The sequence below is a fragment of the Etheostoma cragini genome, chromosome 7, assembly GCF_013103735.1.
Source record: "Etheostoma cragini isolate CJK2018 chromosome 7, CSU_Ecrag_1.0, whole genome shotgun sequence".
In the NCBI taxonomy this organism is placed as follows: Eukaryota; Metazoa; Chordata; class Actinopteri; order Perciformes; family Percidae; genus Etheostoma; species Etheostoma cragini.
This window is the reverse complement of record NC_048413.1, coordinates 11,909,525-11,928,715: the sequence shown is the minus strand read 5'-3', so window position 1 is coordinate 11,928,715 and position 19,191 is coordinate 11,909,525. Positions and strand designations below refer to the sequence as shown.

Here is a 19,191-nt window from a genome sequence, read left to right as displayed (position 1 = left end):
AAATTCATCAGACATTTGCTTAAATCGCCCAGGACATCTGGCTGTATTGTCATATTAGAGATAAGCAGCCGTACACATGATGCTACTGGGCCAGTGTATTGTCCAGTGCACGTCATTTTAGAGGGGGAAAAGAGAGAGAGAGAGAGTGGCATAACAAAAAATAGGCAACACATTGTGTTTGTCTGTGTGTGCTTGTGTGTATGTCTACTCCAAGAGGCAAGCCCGGCCAAGCTCAGCATGCAAGCTATCCAAAGATCTGGGTCGTTGCAGACAATACCAGTGTGGCTTCCATCCATCCGGATACACCATATAAGCTTGCCATCAACCTGACAGGCTCACATGGAGACAAGCACACAGTGTGATCTGAATCCCTAAAAAAATATTAATTTATCTCAGCCGCCATGTCTCGCAAAACATGTTGGTAGACAGTCTGCTGTAGGAGGATCAATGTTGTTTTTTCAATGTCTACATGATGGACATGTGAGTAGGAAGTTGGCTAAAAGATGGATGATGAAGAAATGAAAGTCCGTACAGTATGTCTCCCAAACAAAGAGGATTTAATAGGATTTACTTTTCTTAAAAGGCTAGTAAAAAGACATAAATGAAAGACATTGATTCTGTTTTGAGAAACGCATTTGGTTTGTTTGTAGTCTTCTTAGAAACCCCACTTTCATCATAAAATGGTTGAAAACATGCACAGCTGTCAATAATCTTTTCTTATGCAGAAATTATTACATCTACAGTGTCGATATTTGTCATGGTTGTGATACCCAGGGAGCTGTCAACTGTCTAGACTGTCTTTAACCATTTCCTTAAAACCCCTACAGAACACAAACACACATTTTCTTCAGATGAGGGGTCATAAAGTTGTTTGCTCATTCAACTGTGGATTAAAACAGCCTTTTCCAGTGGGGCGCTCCTGCTATGCCCAATGATTCCAATCTGGATGTATGCATGTGGGTTCTTGCATGTGTTTTGGTTTAGGGTGTGTTTATGTTTGTGTGTGGGTGTGTGTGTGTGTGTGTGTGTGTGTGAGTGTGTGTGTGTGAACGTGTAAATGAAGCAAAAGGGAAGCCAGCACCTCAGTGGGTGGGACGAAGGGGGAGGGGGGGGTTGTGGATTGTTAGCTTTACACAGACAAATACACCCTTTGTTGTTTTCCTGGCATGCGTTACGTTGCCCGCTGGAGACAAAATCCATTTGGTGCAATTGGTGTTGGAGCCAAATGTGTTTCTGGCCTCAGTAGTAAAGTTATATGGTAATAGTGTGTTAACCCTCTCAGTTACAGTGGCACAGTGTTGTTTGCATGTGAGAGAACGTGCAAGCTGTTAACCTCTTTCCCCTGTCCATCATTATCCCCCTTTTCCCCACAGCAGGGAGTGTGTCCGTATAATGCGTGGGGAATCCTCTTGAGCACACACAAAACACACACACACACACACACACACACACACACACACACAAACCAACACACACACACCTGTCATCCATCATCAACTGTCTGATCTCACCACAGCCCTGCAACTGCACCTGGCCTGAGCCTGTGGTATTTTGAGTCAGAGAGAGCCATAAAGACAAAGGGGACAGAGGGTGAGAGGAGACAGAGAGGGATGTGTTTGCATAAACTGGTTCAGTGTCTGAAATTCTCTAAATTTCTTGACAATGGAGATTGACTGGAAAAGTGCTCATAAAGTGTTCCCTCGGTTAAGTGACATCTTGAAAGATAATGTGCGATTTTTATTACAACCTGGGGGGTTATATAGATTTGTTCATCATTTTCTCTGGTTATGATAGCATGAACACAGTTAACAGTGCTATGGAAACTACAAGTTTCAAGTTTCCATTTGATCAGTCAGAATGGAAAAACCCCCACAGTTTAGCCAGGTTATCCAAACCACTTTATTTATTTGGATGTAAAACAAAAGTGTGCAAACGCTCATTGGATGGGAAACTTGTTTGCCCTAACAACAATGTTTCACCCATCCTGACCCTTCCTGGGAGTGATATCGATGTAGCAACTCGTCAATTCAATTGGTGAGTAGACTGTTTTTACTGTGGCCAAAACAATGGAAATTAGACAGAAGTTGCAATAAACAGGAAATATCCCGAAAGGAACCCGTGGGTTATACCGCATCTCTGATACTTAAGACTCATCATCAATTCTTTTCAAACTCAGACAATTATTAGCGAGTTGGTGTTGATGGAGAACATTTTCCAATGATTTATTGATTTACTGCATTTGTGAAGTGGTTCTTACAGACCTTTCACCAACCGTTTTGACCTCCGACCCAGTGTGCAGGGGTGGGATGGATGATTCAGTACATTAACATTTACGTTCTGGTCCTACGGGCCTCTCAGAGATTGATGAAGGTGTAAAAGGGGAGAGTCTGCTTCGGCATACATCAGCAGTGAATTAACAAGAGGGGCAGAGTGTGGTGGATTTTTGGATTCTGTTCTGATCACATACAAACTGCTTAATCTAGTGTGGCCTCATTGCTAACCTTGCCATCCCTATAACACGCACAGAAATGACAAGGCTTCACCGTTCTGATCCAGTGCTCTTGTCCCGGGTCTGACTTCTCCCTCACCTCCCCCCTCCTTCTTTCCTTTCTCTCCTTGAATTAGAGTGTGCACAGGCCCATATCCAATTTCTCCTTTAATTAGCCCTCTGCACAGGGAGAGGGATCATGAGAGAGGGGCTGAAAGGGTACAGGGATAGATGTTAAAGAGAAATGTCATTTTTCTGAAGGATTGCACTAATTCGGTATAATTTCGTAGGGGTTGTATCCCTCATGTGCCACACTGTCGTAACCTACTGACTAAATACACATAAACTCAATCACTGTCTCTTTCTCCATCTCCATTTCGCTGTATTTTCACTTTCAGCACATGCTTAATTCATTTAATCAATGTTTGTTTGGCCTTTCAAACATTTGTCCAACGACTTGTCAATTTTCAAAGCATTTTTGTACTTTTTATTTTTAGATATAATTAGGTTATTGAAATTGTAATTACTCAATTTACCACTTAGGAATATTGTCCAGTGCTCTCCACCATTACCATCTGTCCTGAGAAAATTAGACAAAGTAAAATGCTTATGAGTCCACGTTTCAACATATCCACGTGTCGACTGTCTCATACTTGGCCAGATGTCTTTCAGTCTGTAGTTTCAAGGAGAGCAGTCAACGTTTCCCCCCCCCCCCCACTCGCTATCCGTCCCATTAGAGTCAGCTAAACAAACAGTCTAATTAAGTGTGGCCTTGTGTGATAGGGTAAGCTTGGAGCTTTTCACTCTTTGTTAATAGGTTGGCCTGCTCCTCCTACCAAGTGCCGGGGGTCAGTGGAGCCTGTGGTGCAGATTGCCCATTAAGCCAAATGGCTAATGGCCCCACCTACACCATAACAAGGCCGACACTCAGAAGCACGGGTCACATTAATCCGCCGCAAAAGCAATTACATTGCTGCTTGCAATCTTGTAGCAGGATCTGTTGCAGGTTTGATCTTGAATGTGAGATACTTTATATGCATATACTAAAAGTATGTGCGTGTGTGACTTTGAAAGTGAACATTTTTCCAACTCAATCTACCTATCAGTCATACCTCTTCCAAAAATAGAAATCAATTTTGCTTTCTGTCTTCTCCTCATATCAGCCTTTTAGCTGTCCCCTTTCTCTCTGCTCCTCCTCTTGCTCTTCCAGCCTATATTTCATTTTTTTAATTGTCCTACATCCATACAGTTCACCGTCTGTTGCATATTTCTTCATGCATATTTCGCTGTCTCTCTGTCCTCTCTCTTGCTGTGTCCTGTGATGTGTGTTGTAGTGCCATGTGAATATATGCAGCTCTGACAAGGGTCTATGACCTCCTCTGGCTGTCACTGTGCTGCTCGCATGGACATTCAATTTACCATGTCAATAGGCAGCGTGTCAGTTCCACAGCTGAGGTGGAGAGAAAGATTTGTTTACATATACATTCAGCTTAACTCTCTGACTCTCTTTAACTTCTGGAACTAACATTCTTTCTACATTACAGGTTTTTTCTCACACTTTTGCTGAATTTGTTGTCTGTTGTCCATGTTTCCCTCTCAACTCATCCTCCTATAACACTCGTCTCTCTCATCTTTCTCTTATTTGCCATCCCCCTATGGTATTACTAAGCTCACATGAGATAAACAAAAGACATATGGCACTTCAAAGAAAGGCCTCACGCCATGTCAAATCTATATTGCAGAGATTTATGACATGCTCAAGCTACATGGATTGTTAAGTAGTTTACTGTAATGTGACTTTCAGGATTCTGAATGCATGTACGTATAATCAGATTTTCTACCTTTCAACCACAAATTAGAACTGACTCTGATTTGCTTAATGTCAGCCCAGAAAATGTTCAGGAGGCTGAACAGAAGAGATCCCTTTTAGCCTAAATGTCACCCACTACCTCATGTACCCATGTACCTGGACTGACTATTAAACGATTCATTCTCAGAAGCGATTGGGACCACAATGCCAGTCTGTTATACAACATTTATAAATCCAATTTTACAAAAAGAAGTAATACTATATAACTAAAACTGTTTCTTGATATCCCAGATCTCTAGCTGAAGCTATAATTCTTCTTTCTTGATGACATTGTTTTTATTTGGACCCCAGTTTTCTTTGGAGTTGTGCTTGTTTTAATCCTTTACTTTGGTCTCTTGCTTCTTGTGGTGGGAAAACTGGCTGTGCAGTCTTTGTGTACAATATTGCCCTTTTGGCCTGGTTTTGTTGAAATCCACTGAGACATGTGGCTGTTGTATCTTATCCCACGATTAGGAGGGATTTGTCCCATAAAAATGGGAGATTGAGGCAGTGGAATGTTATTGCCTAAGTGCTGCATTGGTCACAAAGGCTGTAGGACTGAAAGACAGAGAAATCCTGTAGCGAAACATGCACAGCCATTTTGACTCGGTACAAGCACCCAGGGCAATGCAAGACTTTTGCAGATCTTGACAGTTGCTTTAAGGAATAAAAAGCCATCAGTTTGCATTCCAATATATCACCCTTATAGCAGTTATTTCTTCTCATTCCACTTTATCTGGTTTAGTCTTTTTCTCCAGTATTTTTTTTTAAAACTTTGCCTCAGAAATAGTTTTTATATTGAGCTTGGAATGACAGACGCTAAAGTGGGAGCAGGACCACACCATTGTCGCAGGAGGCAGCCGAGGTCACGGGGCTGTCAGTCAGAGTTAGTGGGGGCGGGCTCTAAGCTGTCATGCCAGCGTTTCGGTCTCGACCTACATATCAGTTCACTGGTGCTCTGCAGGCGTTGGGTCTTGGCAGAGGAAAAAAACCCAAGCCGACACACACACTTCTACACACATAACTCAAGCTGCATTCATACAGTTATGCACTCAAGTGTACGCATGCACATATTTACACTTTAGGCCACCAACTTTGGTACAGAGAAAGATTTTCCACTGGGAATAAAAACTGACATGAGTCGAGTATTAAATTCGCAAGCATGCCGTCAAAAAATGGAATTAAAGCTTTTCAGAAAAGATCACCAGAGAAACCAGAGAAAGTGAAAGAGAAAGGGAAAGTGTAGTTCCTGTACTGAAGGATATCGGGTCAGACAAGGTGCACAGGCTGAAAGTGAAATATTTTAGGTCGGATAATAAAGCTCTTCTCTCTTGTCTAAAGTGAAAATGGCCCAACAATCAGGCAGTGCAATATGATTTAATGGTACAGACAGGTGTGTATTTGTGTGTGTGTGTGTGTGTGTGTTTGTGTGTGTGTGTGTTACATAGAAAGACAAAAAGTGAATAAACTGGGTTGCTCACACATGTGCTATTAATGCCCCATTGTTAATAACATGATCTGTCTGAGGGATAATTGGAGTGTCTTTAAGTTTGTGTGTGTGTGTGTGTGTGTGTTTGTGTGTGTGTGTGTGTGTGTGTGTGTGTGTGTGCATGTGTATGCAATTGTCTGTGACATCTGAGTAGTTGGGTGATAACAAGGAGATGGTTCAGCGGAGTGGAAGAGAGAGTAGGAATGAGAGCTGGTTTGGCACTGCTATGTTGGAACAGAATCACTGAAATCACTGTGACACACACCATGAAAAGTGTCAGCATTAAAAAGCAAGTGCACACACGCATTGACAGGCATACACACAGAGGTTGATTAATTGGTGGGTCACTAAGAGGAGCCCTAAGCAGTCTTCACTTCACTCTGCTGCCTATGAAACATCTGGCGTCATTAAAAGTCCACATTCAGGAAATTATCAATAGTGCACTGTGATGTATTTATCACAACAAATGGATAAAGAGAGTAGTTTATAAATCACCTAATTACATTGACTTTTACTGTGGTGATTTTTAAAGAAATGTACTATTGTAGCTATGGATGATGGTTATTCTATGGTTTAATCACTCTAATAAGTCAGATTGTAAGGTAAAATTGGCATTTCAACATTTAATTCTTGTTCTATATTAAATATGATATCTACATGCTTCTGATTTCAAGTCAATCGGAAAAAAGGACAACAACTAACGGCTATTTTCATTAGGGATTCATGTTTGACAGTTTTAAAAGCATCAATTGGATGCGAAATAGTGAAAATAGAACAATTTCACACAACCCCACATTTAAATTTCTGCAGTTTTGCACAAAAAAAACCCCAAATACTGTGAATTCAATTAGTAAGATTTATTCTACCTTGAGTGCTAACTTGCAAGAAAGTTAAAGAAAAATGTTGTTTCTCTAGAACTACAGTAGTTCTTCACTATTAAAGGAACATTTCAACATTTAGGAAAAAATACATTGATTTGCTCTTTGGTGAAAGGTAAGAAAACCATTAGGAAATAAATAAAGTGGGTTAAGAAAAAGAGGAGAGTTTAATTGGAAGACATTGTTAGTTTGTTTAGAGTAAAGGATTAGGGGGAAAGGGGAAGTGGAAAGGTTCCCTTGGGATATTTCAGCCTGGAGAAGAAGCTCCTGCTGGGACTTGATGTGTATTGATGTGTGTATTTGTCCGCATGTGTGCATAAGGGCTACACAAAGAGCTTTGATTCTCTTTCCTGTTTCATCCCAAACTGTCCGCATTGTACCAGCTGCTGTCTGCTATGTTACCTGACGGCGCAGCTAAGGGAAACTGTGTCAGTGAAGAACAAGTGTGTGTGTGTGTGTGTGTGTGGAGGAGGGGTAATTGGCATGTCCATCGGACTGAAAGGCCTGGGCGAAGTGGCAGTGCAGGAGTAGAGCTGATAACATGGCAATTAAGCTGAGAGACATAGACCCACAATCAGCACAGCATGCTGCAGAGACCCACGGAGACAGGTGGGACTCCAGGAGTGGACGCAGAGACAGGGAGAATGGGCATGTGCCCCCAGGTGTAAGCTAATTTGTCTCGCTGTTAGACTGAAAACAAGGCAGCGTATGATGAGCCCTTACTGAACACGGCTGACTGTATTGTGCACACTTACTATTCACTAGCCCACTGAAGACACCTGCTGCCACAGCCGCTTTGAAAATCTTGGTTTTGTTGCATCTTTTTCAAAGTCCAAACCGCACACTTTAAAAGGAGGTACAGGGCTGGCAAAGTTTCGATTTACATCTTCTGCTGCTTGTTGACTAAAGGCGTGGCAGAAACAGAGCAGAGTTATTTTATGTCTCTGTTTAATAGTTTTTGCTGTAATTCTCCACTCAGTATTGTATTAGTATAGTATTGCCTCAGCCTCTCTGCGTGGCCCCCCTGGCACAACCTTTGCATCTTTTACCCACCTTTCGTCTTTCCTTCTGTTTCGCCTTTCCCTCCCCTCCGGGAAAGATTAGAGGCGGCCTCCTGGATCACATCACACAGGAGCACAACAAACTTTCAGAAACTTCAAAGCTTTCAGTTGGCTGAAAGAAGAAGTACCCCCACCACTACCACACTACCTCCACAACCCCCACCACCGCCGAGTTGCTTTTTCTAATCATTCATGCTGCCTTTGGATCTACGTACTATCTCCCTGTCTACTATTTTCATTCTCTCCCCGTCTATCTTAGTTTCAAATTCATTGGCACATTTCCCTTCTATCTCCCTGCGCTCTTTTCTCTTTTCTCTGTTTACCTCTCAGCTTCTAGGGAGCATTAACTTAATCTTTTTTTCTCCATCAGCCCCCGTCCATTCCATAAGCCTGTTTCCCTCTCTTTTTCGTTCCTTTTGTATTATCTTTCTTCCCCTCATCCTCTTTGCTTTGTGTGGACACAGTAACGGTGTAGAAACGGTCATTTATTCACTTCATTGTTTGCAACCCCTCAGTGCTCAATAACCTTTGTGTTTGTTTGGGCAAGTGTGTGTGTGTGTGTGTGTGTGTACATGTACATTTTGTGCTATTGACTGGTTGTCATTTTTTGCCCCGCTACATTGCTCAGACATTTCCTTTCTAATATACAGTATGTCACAGAGTTCTGTGAGCAGTGACATACAAAGTAGGGTAGTTGTGTGATAGTCAGCTTAAGGACATTCAATAAAGTATTGAGTGCTGAACCCCTCCACATCCCAGTCTCTCACCATGCCCCAGCGTGAGTGCACCATATCGATTTACAGAAAACATGTCACAATCAAAATGAACTGTAGTCCATTCAGGCTCGAGACTCTGCTCGGTTTACTCCGGTAGGCTTAACCCCTGCACATGGAGTACAAGGAGCTGATTTCTCTATGCTCAGCAGACAGAACGTGGCGGATCCCTGCCGGACTGCCATGCAGGCAATCTCTGAAGGTATTTGTGAACTCAAGGAACTAGCATGCTACGTTTTGCTTGGGTAAATTGCTTCTCTAATGCCAGTTTAGTAAAAAAAAGAGATAATGGCAAAACCTGTTTGTCTGATTGCTTGAATCCCTTTAGCGTTCATTAGTGGGCCATCTGCCTTATAGCTCTTGGTTCCAAACGATCAGTTTAAATTGCACTTAAAATCAAAAGATTATATTTTGATGTTGAAATTCATGGCAACAATGTTTTTCTCATAACTTGGTGAATCACTTATTTCCTGCTGTCAATTAAGCGTGTGCATTTTATCGAGACCAGATTACCAAGTTAAGATGCCAATGGAGTTATTTTAAAAAAAATATTTTGTACTAAACATCCATTAGACTCCACTCCACTCCACTCAGACAGAACGGGAACAGCTGTAGACAAAACAATAAACGCTTTTAAAGCTAATCTTCTATAAGCTCAGAAGTTACGTACTTGTGTTCACTTCATCCTCCCCATTATTTTGGATTCTTTCGAGTGGAATAATGAGGAGGACGATCTTCTTGACAGAGAAACTGTGAAGACAGTTTAGATTACAGCATGTATTAAGACTTGAAAGCTGAGGAATAATGTGAAATTCTTATATTACAGATGAAATGACTGTAATTCAAGATATAGAGAAGAACATAATACTGGTCTTTCTCTCACATTTGCTGCATTAAAACATCTGAGATCTTGTGAATCTACAAGTCAAAGTGTGTTCGACCAGTTGCGTTTTGCACTTGACCTTTCACAATACTAAATTATGCAACCAATTAGATGGAATACAATTTAGCTTAACCTTTATAATGCTTGCTTTTGGATGTTACCGCCATGTGAATGTGAACTGTTTAAATATGCATTAAGTTGTGCTCTGCTTGCTTGGCCTTTTAATGTAATTTTTCCCATTTCGTGTCCTCTGTCCCTTCTGATGCAGAGATCCTTGTTAAAGTCCTAACCAGGCTAATATGGATGGATTTGTCAAAGGTTTTCATGAGCCGTGAATGATAACAGTGTAGTAGCTTCATGTGAACAACATTTCTCATCTGATTAACTTGCCAGTTAGGCCAGCTTTTCAAATAATAAATCAATATCTCATAAATAACATCATGTTAATACACACAGATTGTGTGTGCCCTTGAAAAGGCACTTCAGGCTTTTTCTTTTTTTACTAGATCCACTATGATGATTATAGTATGGATTAATTATGCAAATGCAGCTAACTGGAGCTTGCATCGCTCTTCTGTATGCGGACAGTGTCAGGGTCAATGTAGCTGGATTACAACATGCAGTAACTGGTAAATCCCAAATTTAGGTTTTGGTTTCAGTACATGTGGAGAGAAATATGACTTAATAGCTGCTTTAAAATTTGAAGGGGGTTTTATGTATTTTTTGCTGAAAAGTCTTGTTAATAGAAACATCATTGACATAACTTGTACTAGCTTTGATCTTGTTCAGGGGAAATTGAAATTGTGCATGACAAATCAGGTTATTCATATCCCTTTGTATTTAATCATCAATGTCTCTGATCAACTGAGTTCAGGTATCTTGGATTATTTGGTCACTCCTTCCTAGTGAGTTACCTTAACAGCTCAGCATGAACAGTTTGGCTTCCCGCTGCCTGAACTCTGGTGCTTTCATCACATATAGCTTCTCCATCTGTACAGGAAAGTAACATCCAATTTCTATTATACCGAAGATCTTTCATTTCAAGGTCCAGGTGGACAAGGTGCTTTAAATATTCTGGTTTTGTTTTGTGTTTTGGCCAGCACATTCTTAAAACCAGGATTACCAAGCTACTCCACGAACAAGAGCACCAGATAACCGGGACATGAGCGGTCTTGTCAGTCCCGCAGTTTGATCAGGCCTGATCTCACCTCACATCCTATTACTCGACCTCATCCTCCCTCCTCCTGTGACATTCGCTCTGAATTATCGATTGTCAGTGAGATCTAATCTGTCCTCCAGCGTAATCATATAAGGGCCGAGAAGGGGAGAAAACAACAGACAATCACATGATCTCATCTGCTCATCATTCCCCTCCTTGTCCTCTTTCATTTCCTGATACAATTAATATTAATGTTCTGCTCTGAAGCTTCATTTTTTGTCTGTTCGCTTCTCTGTGACATGTCATCTTGCCCATTTTCCAGGCTTTCTGTTCATACGTTTACCCCGGGCTTCATTCCTTCATTCTCTTATACGGCACGACCATGTCCTACCCCTGTACTCATCTCCTCTTCTGTGTCATTCTTGCTTCTCCACTTGCAAAACATGTAGTGAGTTCCCTTGAGCAGGAGTGAATATGACAGCCAGTGTCCTTGGGGGGAGGAGTTTGGTGGACTGTGTTTGTGTGTGTGCCTGTCTGGGTGTGTGTGTTTTATCTAAAGTGATCTGTAATTGTATGTTCCCTGACAAAGATATTGATAATCAATAGTTCTGTCTGTCTTGGAGGAAGTGTTGTGGGGACAAGAATGGAAAGTTAGAGAATAAAAGTCATGCTGTCCTCAATGCTGGACCGTCCAGTTTTTTTGTTCTTAAAAGAGGAAGCCAAGGTTGGCCTGGCATTTCTGGCATTTCTCAGCCTTTTTCACCAACTTTTGTTGTTCTCTGTACTCTGTAAGTTGCAGCTGGACTTCTACAGCGACTAGCTCCACCTGTGTTCTGGGCTACACTCTGAATTGTGAGCCATAATTGCTCCACAGTTTAAATCCAGAATTCAGCCTCTGTCCACATGGCTGCATGTACAGACTCTCTGTTTAGGCCAATCCACTGGCCTAAACGAAGGCAGACAGGGATTATACAGATGTGTGGATATTTGAATCTTCATGCTGGCATTGTGAGTCACATTCATGTATGTAGAGCATTCGCTGAAACACACAATCACACACACATACACAGATTTAACTGGCGTTTCCCTCATTTGTGTCCGGATGAGAGCTGTCATTATCTTCAATCAGCCTGCGTTGTGGATGTCTATTGTTTGCTGTCATTTCCCTATGTGCCTGTTCCCGCAACACTGATGGTTTATGAGAGGTAAAACTCAGCCCCAGCCTGTGCAACAGTTTCTCATGTCAGAGTGGGTAATAGACTGAAATCCATAAAGGGAAAAGCCGCTGGGGTCTTGGGATTTATATGTATGTTTAAAGCTGCAACAAGAATTCTTCTTCCTCGCTCTTTTAAAATGGAGTAATTTCATGGCTCATTCCTGGGGTTAGAACCGGGTCTGGTTGAGTGGAAGAGTTGTAAATGGCCTCTCGCTTTACCCCCAACATACTATAGGACCAACACATCTTTTCATTGGTAGATGTACTAGACATAGTGGGAGTTGGCAGCCTCGGCCTGTTCAATGCTACATTTAGGACTTCAGGTTTAATCGGTTTCACAGGCATGAAATCCCTGCATGATGAAGTTTTAACCCTATACAGATTACATAGGAATGAAAAAAACAAGTAATTTTTTCTCCCCTTTTTATTTAAAACCTGGACTGCAAATATACATTTTATCTTGGAGTTGAATAAGGGGTGCTAGGTAGGGAGGGAGTTGATGAAAAAATCATGTTGCCGAAATACACAATGGTAGCCTCCTCTATGTGGTGGCTGGAATAAAGTGGATTAGCCAGACCATTTTCCTCATCCTCCATGCAAGGGGATACAGAAGTTCAGGTTATGCAAAAATCAAACTTCTACAAAAAGCCCACACAGCTAAAAATAAGTCCACACGGACCAATTTAGAAGCTCGTTTTTGGAGTCAAATGAGTAATGTCCAGCGATGCCATGTTAATCTACTGTGGGATATGACTTGGAACGACATCCCGGGGTGCCGTACCTATCAGCTTAATTACCTTTTCTAAAGAGAACACCTCTGAGATTTAGCAGCCACTCTGCACGGCAGATACGCTGCTCAGTCAAGAGGAGGTGATATGAGGTTACACTTCACTGGGCTGAGTCATGTTGACCTACCTACCATCTGCACACACACTGACACACACATAAACACCTGCCTGGTCCTGGTGCCTCTACCACCAGCTGCACTCTCTCTCTCCCTCCAGCTTTTTCATCTGTATGTGAGGCCAAACTTACAGAGTGCTGAGCTTTTAAAATCGCACTGCATCATATCTTCTTGTTTATTTATTTATATTACTGACTCAGAAGACATCATGCTTTTTTCCCTTTGCTTTTCACTCTGCCTCCCTCTGTCTACCTTTCATCATCCTTCATCTTCTCTCCCCTCCCGTGACCAGAGGTGATAAAAGTCACAGTCAAGGGCAGCGAGAGATAATACAACACCAGTTAGTGACAAATAGCATAGAGGAGATTTGGCGGTTCAGGTTGATTAAAAGCATGTTGAGTCAGAGGAAGAAAGGTGACAGATAACCTCTCCTGCTAAATGGTAACGATGGTTATCAATCCCAAGTGCAAATAGTGCTTCATCACAATCCTCTCATTCAGCCTCATTTATAAGGACTGTAAGCAACTGGCAGAACAATACCTTGCATGTCATTTTAAAAGAGACGTGAATTGGAAGTTATAGATATTATTTAACATTTGGGTGATTCTAAATTCTCAGCCGTATCCTGTGCCAGGAGGTTAAGTTGACCGAGTCCATTGAAGCTTGCAGAATGAGCTCTCTGTCTCCGTTTTATGACTGCTTGAGTTGGAAAGGATTGGCAATGTGTCAGAGATTGAGATTTCAGTGGAACTTCAGTCCTGATGCTGCCATTTCCTCATTTACAAAGTGATGTCTATGAGGTGTTGGGTGGTCTCTGTCTCATAATTGTAAAGCTCTGTCTTTTACGTTCTGTGAAACAAAGTTATTTTGTGGTATTTTAACCTACTCCCGGCCTCCTCTCTGAGCCCCTTTACCTTGCTGCAGTTTGATCAGTTTACTGACACTTTGCATGGATTGAGTGCTAAGTTGCAGCGCTGCTCTCCCTTTCTTTCTACTTGTCTGGCTTGCTCTTGCTTTTGCACTTTCTCTTGTCTCGTTCTGTGAGATTGGCAGGTCTTTAGGGTTGCAAGGCGCTTAGCTTCCCAAGTTCCTTCCTCCTGTCTCCTCCCCCTCAGTCTGACTGGCAGTAATTACATCAGGCCGGGCTCGGTTTGTCCCGACGACCCCAAAGATCTGACAATCACGATGAGAGAGAGAGAGAGAGAGAGAGAGAGAGAGAGAGAGAGAGAGAGAGAGAGAGAGAAGGGGAACAAGAAAGATACCGCTATATAAGAAGATACCTTAGTAGCAGCATATAGAAATGTGGGATCCAAAGAAAGAGAAGGGGAAGAGACAGAAAAGGTTACAGTGATTCCTGACGGCCTTCTCTTATTATTAGAATCATCTCTACCCTCTCTTTGATTCCTCCATCATGGCTGTGTAAACTCTGTTTGTGGTCTGTTGTGTAATTCTAAAGTAGAAATAGTCCAGGAAGGCTTGTGTTTTCCCTTGTTGGTGAAAGGAAAGGCAGGTTTTACTTGTTTTGTTTGTTCTGACTTCCATTTGAAAAACCTTATGTAACATAACATACCATAATCTTTTTTTTAATTGTTCCCTAAGGAGGAGGTAGGAAAATAAATGAAAAAGTCATTCAGGAGATGAAATGAGGCTTTTCCCAAATAATGCTCTGACAATGAGTTTACACATGCTAACACACAAATAAATCCAGTTGACATAGGACACTGGAGAACACTTCATATCCACTGCAAAGCTGGATTTACTTGCAGATTGTAAAAGTAAGGCTTTCTCAGCTAGCATATTTTTAAACCAACAGTGACATATTCAAAGTATATCAACCTTACATGATGCTGCAACTGTAATTTTTGTTCATTTCTGGTTGGACCTGACTTGACTGAAGTGCATACATGTATGTGTACAATATCAGGTTTCTGTGGCCCAAATCTAGTAGTAGTGTAGCAGATTTTCTCTATCTCAAATTCACTGTCTGTTGTGCTCCCTTCCACTGCCACACTCTCTGTTGTGTCTGGCTGATGTGCAGTCAAATCCTCTTTTATCTTTCACATGACTAACACATTTGTGTCTAGGTAAGGGGAGCAATGGCTGTATTTGTCCCCTTTAAACTAAACCCGCTGCTTGATGTGGACTGCAGAAGATGCCCTGTGGCTCTTCCAGAGCTGTACTCTGACCCTGCATTGACAACTTGTCTCACAGCTAACACTCAGTCCCAGGAGAAAAAGGAGAGGAGGCTAGACAGACAAAGAAAAAAAATCATGATGTAGGATTTAAATAATCAAGGACTAAGCAAGAGAGATACAATCCAAAAAATCATGCGCAGCCTCTGTGACCATGCACTCTGCATAATTAAAGATCACAGTGGAGTAGCACTGCTGCCCACCACCATCACCAAAACAGCCATCTGTTTGTAGCTGTATGAGAGTCAATCCACAAAAAATGTAATCTGGAGTGAATGCAATCTAGAGGATTATCAATTATTTTATTTTTTTACGTGTTCTCTTTGCTCAGTTCATTGACAATGGTATGCAAGCCCTTTAAACAAACACAATATAAAGTCAGTGCTTGTTCTTTTTTCCTTCTCCTCTTCTTCTTTCTTTCTCTCCTCTCAGCGGCATCCAGCTTCAGTTTTTGCCGTGCCTCCCTGGAGCACACGGTGTCTTCTGAGGAGCTGAGCTACCAGCTGCCGCGTCGAACCGGAGGCAGCAACCTGACCTGGCACGACGGCCGTGGCCAGAGGACGGCACGCACCGTCAAACTTCTGCAGCAGCCCGGCACCGAGGGCATCCAGGTATGAAGACGTCCACACAAACAAACCAGAAGCAGTGTGGAGGAGTGTTTTAACTGCATGCATCACAATCAGAATCAGAAATACTTTATTGAATTTCCAACATGTTTTTGCGTAAAGACAGATTACAGATTGCTAGAATAAGTCGTAAAGGCAAGAAGGGACAGTTCCGAATTGGGCAGGTTGGATCCTTTCTCTCTGGAAAGAGACAGAAAGCCTCTGAGGCCCGGACCAGACTTGGTGTCACCACTGAAGTAATCTGCTGTGAAATGTTTGTGCATAATTTGTCACTGATTTGTCACTGAGGTTTTTCAAAAGGAATAAACTCCAGCCAACGGGAAATCACAACAGAAAACAAAACATGCATTTTGTCAGAAGATTTCTAGCCTGGGAACCAGACAAATCTATGAGCTTATGTTTCATTTGCTCTGGCAGATACGATTGGTCCCCCTCTGTTTCAGACAGATTTCCAGCCAGCCAGGCCCTGGTGGGGCAAATCACAACTGTTCATCTCATATGGGGCGGGTCTCAGATGATGACTGACAACCTGCGGTGGCTTCATGCTTTATGCAAAATACGTGATTACCTTTATATATAGATAACTTTTTATCTCACATACCCTTGCAAAGGGGACACTTATCAAGTATAAACCTTAATTTTAATTAAAAGGAGTGCCGAATAAAAACCAAGCTGGCTGCACTTGATGTGGATCTCTGTTGAAGTACTATTTAAAGATTCTGATGGCAACACTCATACACAGACATATTGATGCTACACCATGACAGCTCATCTCTTCACGCTGTAGTTTGCAGTTATCATGGGCGTTGATAATGCTCCTTGGAAATCGCAAATGAAATAAAAAAAGGCTCTGGTGATGTCAGGCCAGAAGATCATAAGAGTTTCCATTTTTAGTAACTTGGGTTCATTTCAGCCAGTGTATCATTAAAAGAAAAAGACAAACTGGTGAAGTGTATTAAAAGCTGTCTTATCACAGGGTGAAAATGATATGATAAATACAATTTTAGTTATTTTAATTTCAATTATTGCTGCTGTTGTAACATAAGTTATAATTAATATTACGGGTTGAATGATTTATTGCATTACATCACAGTGATAAATGAAATATTTTAATGGAGTAGTAAGTAGTTTATTTAAGAAAACATTATTTCCCACGACAAGAGCTTTGCTGTAGTTTATTATGGTCCTGAGTGTATTAACTGGTAGCTCATTTTCCAAGCAGCCTCTCTAACTTTATAAGAAAAAGAGTGCTGTAATGAAGCTGCCCTGACTTGGGTGGATAAATAGAAAAATCTGTTCACTGTGGCAGGTAATCTGTTAGCAGACAACATAGAGCATTAGTGCATCAGTGTCAGTGCTGCATTTCTAGCTTTCAAATCTCAGTAGTACCAGGGAGTTTAATTGTTTTACCTTGTACATGATGTTGGCTGGTCTCACCTTAGTCGGTGCTGGATACTGCCAGAGAGAAACTGGTTATGTAACGTAAGAGTGCTACGAGGACTGTTACCTCACCACTTTTGAGGTAACAGTTCTTGTACAAGGGAGCACATGCTGCACAGAAAATGAACTCAGAAATATACAGGTAACACTGTTTGACCCATGTGTCTAAAATACAGTTACAGTTACTAGTTACGTCTTCCAAAAAGTAACTAAATTAGATACTCAGTTACAAATTATAAAGTAACCTGTTACTTCAGAAAGTAACTAATGCATTACTTTCAAGTAAATTTTTAAATGCTCAAATGTGACCCACCTCCACCCCTCTTTAACGGAACGTAAAATACACGTGCATGTTCAATTTATGATAAATCTGTATATTATAATGAAATGGACACTTAATACAATACATTACTAACATAAATTGTACACAAATCTAAACTCTTTTAATGTTGCTGTGGGACAAAATGAGACAAGCCTCCAATCAGATGCCATGTCTGTAGATATTATATCTAGTGGATCAATACAAATAACACAATAGATGTTTTGGAACTTTTAATATTTATTGCCCCTGAACAGGCCACAACTGGGCAAACTTAAATAATGCTTGTTAAGCACTATAGCAAAATAAATAACAAATATATAGACTCTTTGCAGTGCAAATAATGTAAGTGGCCTGATGTTTATACTTTTGCGCTGGTGTGTGCCTTGAGCCGGCGTGTGTGTGTGTGTGTGTGTGTGTGTGTGTGTGGGTGGGCGGTTGATAGAGTGAGGGAGAAGTGAGAGAGTGACAACGATTATCTTCGGAGCGAGTAGCCACTCTAAAGTCATAGTGAGAGAAACAAAGTGCCACCCACTGTGTTTTCTGACCACGGTGGGAAATCTTTAGAAGGAAAAGTTACCCCTCTCCTTGATTTCACATGGCCGTACCTGTCTCTTGTTGACTGACTTGCTTGTGTTGTTAATTGTTTGAAACAGCTTTAACAGAACTGCCTGGTATAAACACCGGATATGAAAATCTTTTCAGTGCTGAATGGCTGGTGAGGAATGTCTGCTTGGTGGTTCAATGTCTCAGCAGTATAATGTAAGCACAGCAGCCAAAGCATCATTTACTTTCACACATTGCTCTTGTGCAAAATGCAATCCCATCTGTGCAGCACCAGAGAGAGAGGCAAAACAAAGAGGAGAAAAAAAATCTATTTTAGGGCATTCTGCCTGTGTTTGACATGAAACAGCACATGACACAACAGACTCTTTCCTGGCTCCTTCTCCTGACGTGAAAGAGGGCAGAGAGTCCAGTGGAGGTCATTTGTTCAGTGTTCCCAGGCAGTGGAACATGAACTCAAAAAAGTTTTCTACTATGAGGCTGTAAGATGTACAAATGCACTGCAAGATTGCTCAATAATTCATAAAAGAGTGCCCCCTCAGCTATAACAGCTATAAAAGGCTTAATAAAAGACGAGTGGGAAGCTGTTTCCATTTGATTACACAGAGACTGGATAATTAAACCTCCTCTATACCATGAGAAGGAAGGCTTATCATTTCCTTGTGGCAACAAGCCTCTTTATACATTATTCAACAACTGGGGGAGCGATCCAACTCTCTCTCACTCTCTCTTTGTGTCTCTAGCATCCAGCAAAATTGTCACTGTCCATTTGTGCACCTCTAGCTTAAGAACATGTGATTATGGGTCTGCATGTGTGTGTGTGTGTGTGTGTGTGTGTTTTTGTGTGTGTGTGTGTGTGTGTGTGCAAATTGTGTGGCTAGGCGACCATGCCTCCAGTTCTCTCAAGAGTGATTAGATTATTGTCCATTACACTGGTTGTGCACACATCAGCTGTAATGAGGGAGCCAGTTAATTGAAACACAGCTCAGCTTTTGTATATAAGGTGGGACCTGGGGAATCTTCCTCATCTGTTTAACAAAGCTAATATAACACATTATGTACTCTTATGCAAACTCCTGCGCATGCACGTGTCACACACACACAAACACGCACAGATATGTTGATGCAGACCAGGAAAAACAAGAAATAGAAACAGCAGGACCGATATATTAGTAATATATTGCTGTTCATGCATGCACAAACATGGCTGTCATCACCAAAGATGCTCCCAGCTCGTTTTTGCAGTACTGACCAAGTAGGCAGATGTAAATGTTCCTAAAGTGCAGCCAACAATATGTGTTTTTGTCTTATTCAATATTCACCATTTATCATTTGAAACAAGAAAGAAAA

At 41.5% G+C, this 19,191-nt stretch overlaps 1 protein-coding gene and 1 long non-coding RNA gene across 6 annotated transcripts in view; one reads left to right on the top strand and one right to left on the bottom strand.

Annotated features, from left to right (window-relative positions):
- The window catches only part of LOC117947508, a 1,113,976-nt gene that overhangs the window by 330,396 nt on the left and 764,389 nt on the right, over positions 1–19,191 (bottom strand). The gene's annotated exons all lie outside the window — the stretch shown is intronic.
- The window catches only part of samd10b (sterile alpha motif domain containing 10b), a 60,325-nt gene that overhangs the window by 2,306 nt on the left and 38,828 nt on the right, over positions 1–19,191 (top strand). For 4 of the 5 annotated variants that reach the window (XR_004657247.1, XM_034876481.1, XM_034876478.1 and 1 more), the window contains exons 1-2: positions 8,543–8,740; positions 15,325–15,503. Coding sequence is in view for 4 of the 5 variants with exons in the window: in XM_034876481.1 (XP_034732372.1) it covers positions 8,680–8,740; positions 15,325–15,503 (240 nt within the window). In the remaining variant the exon portion in view is untranslated. Of the gene's footprint in view, positions 1–8,542; positions 8,741–15,324; positions 15,504–19,191 lie in introns of those variants that run through there. The other variant, XM_034876480.1, reaches the window with a different exon arrangement.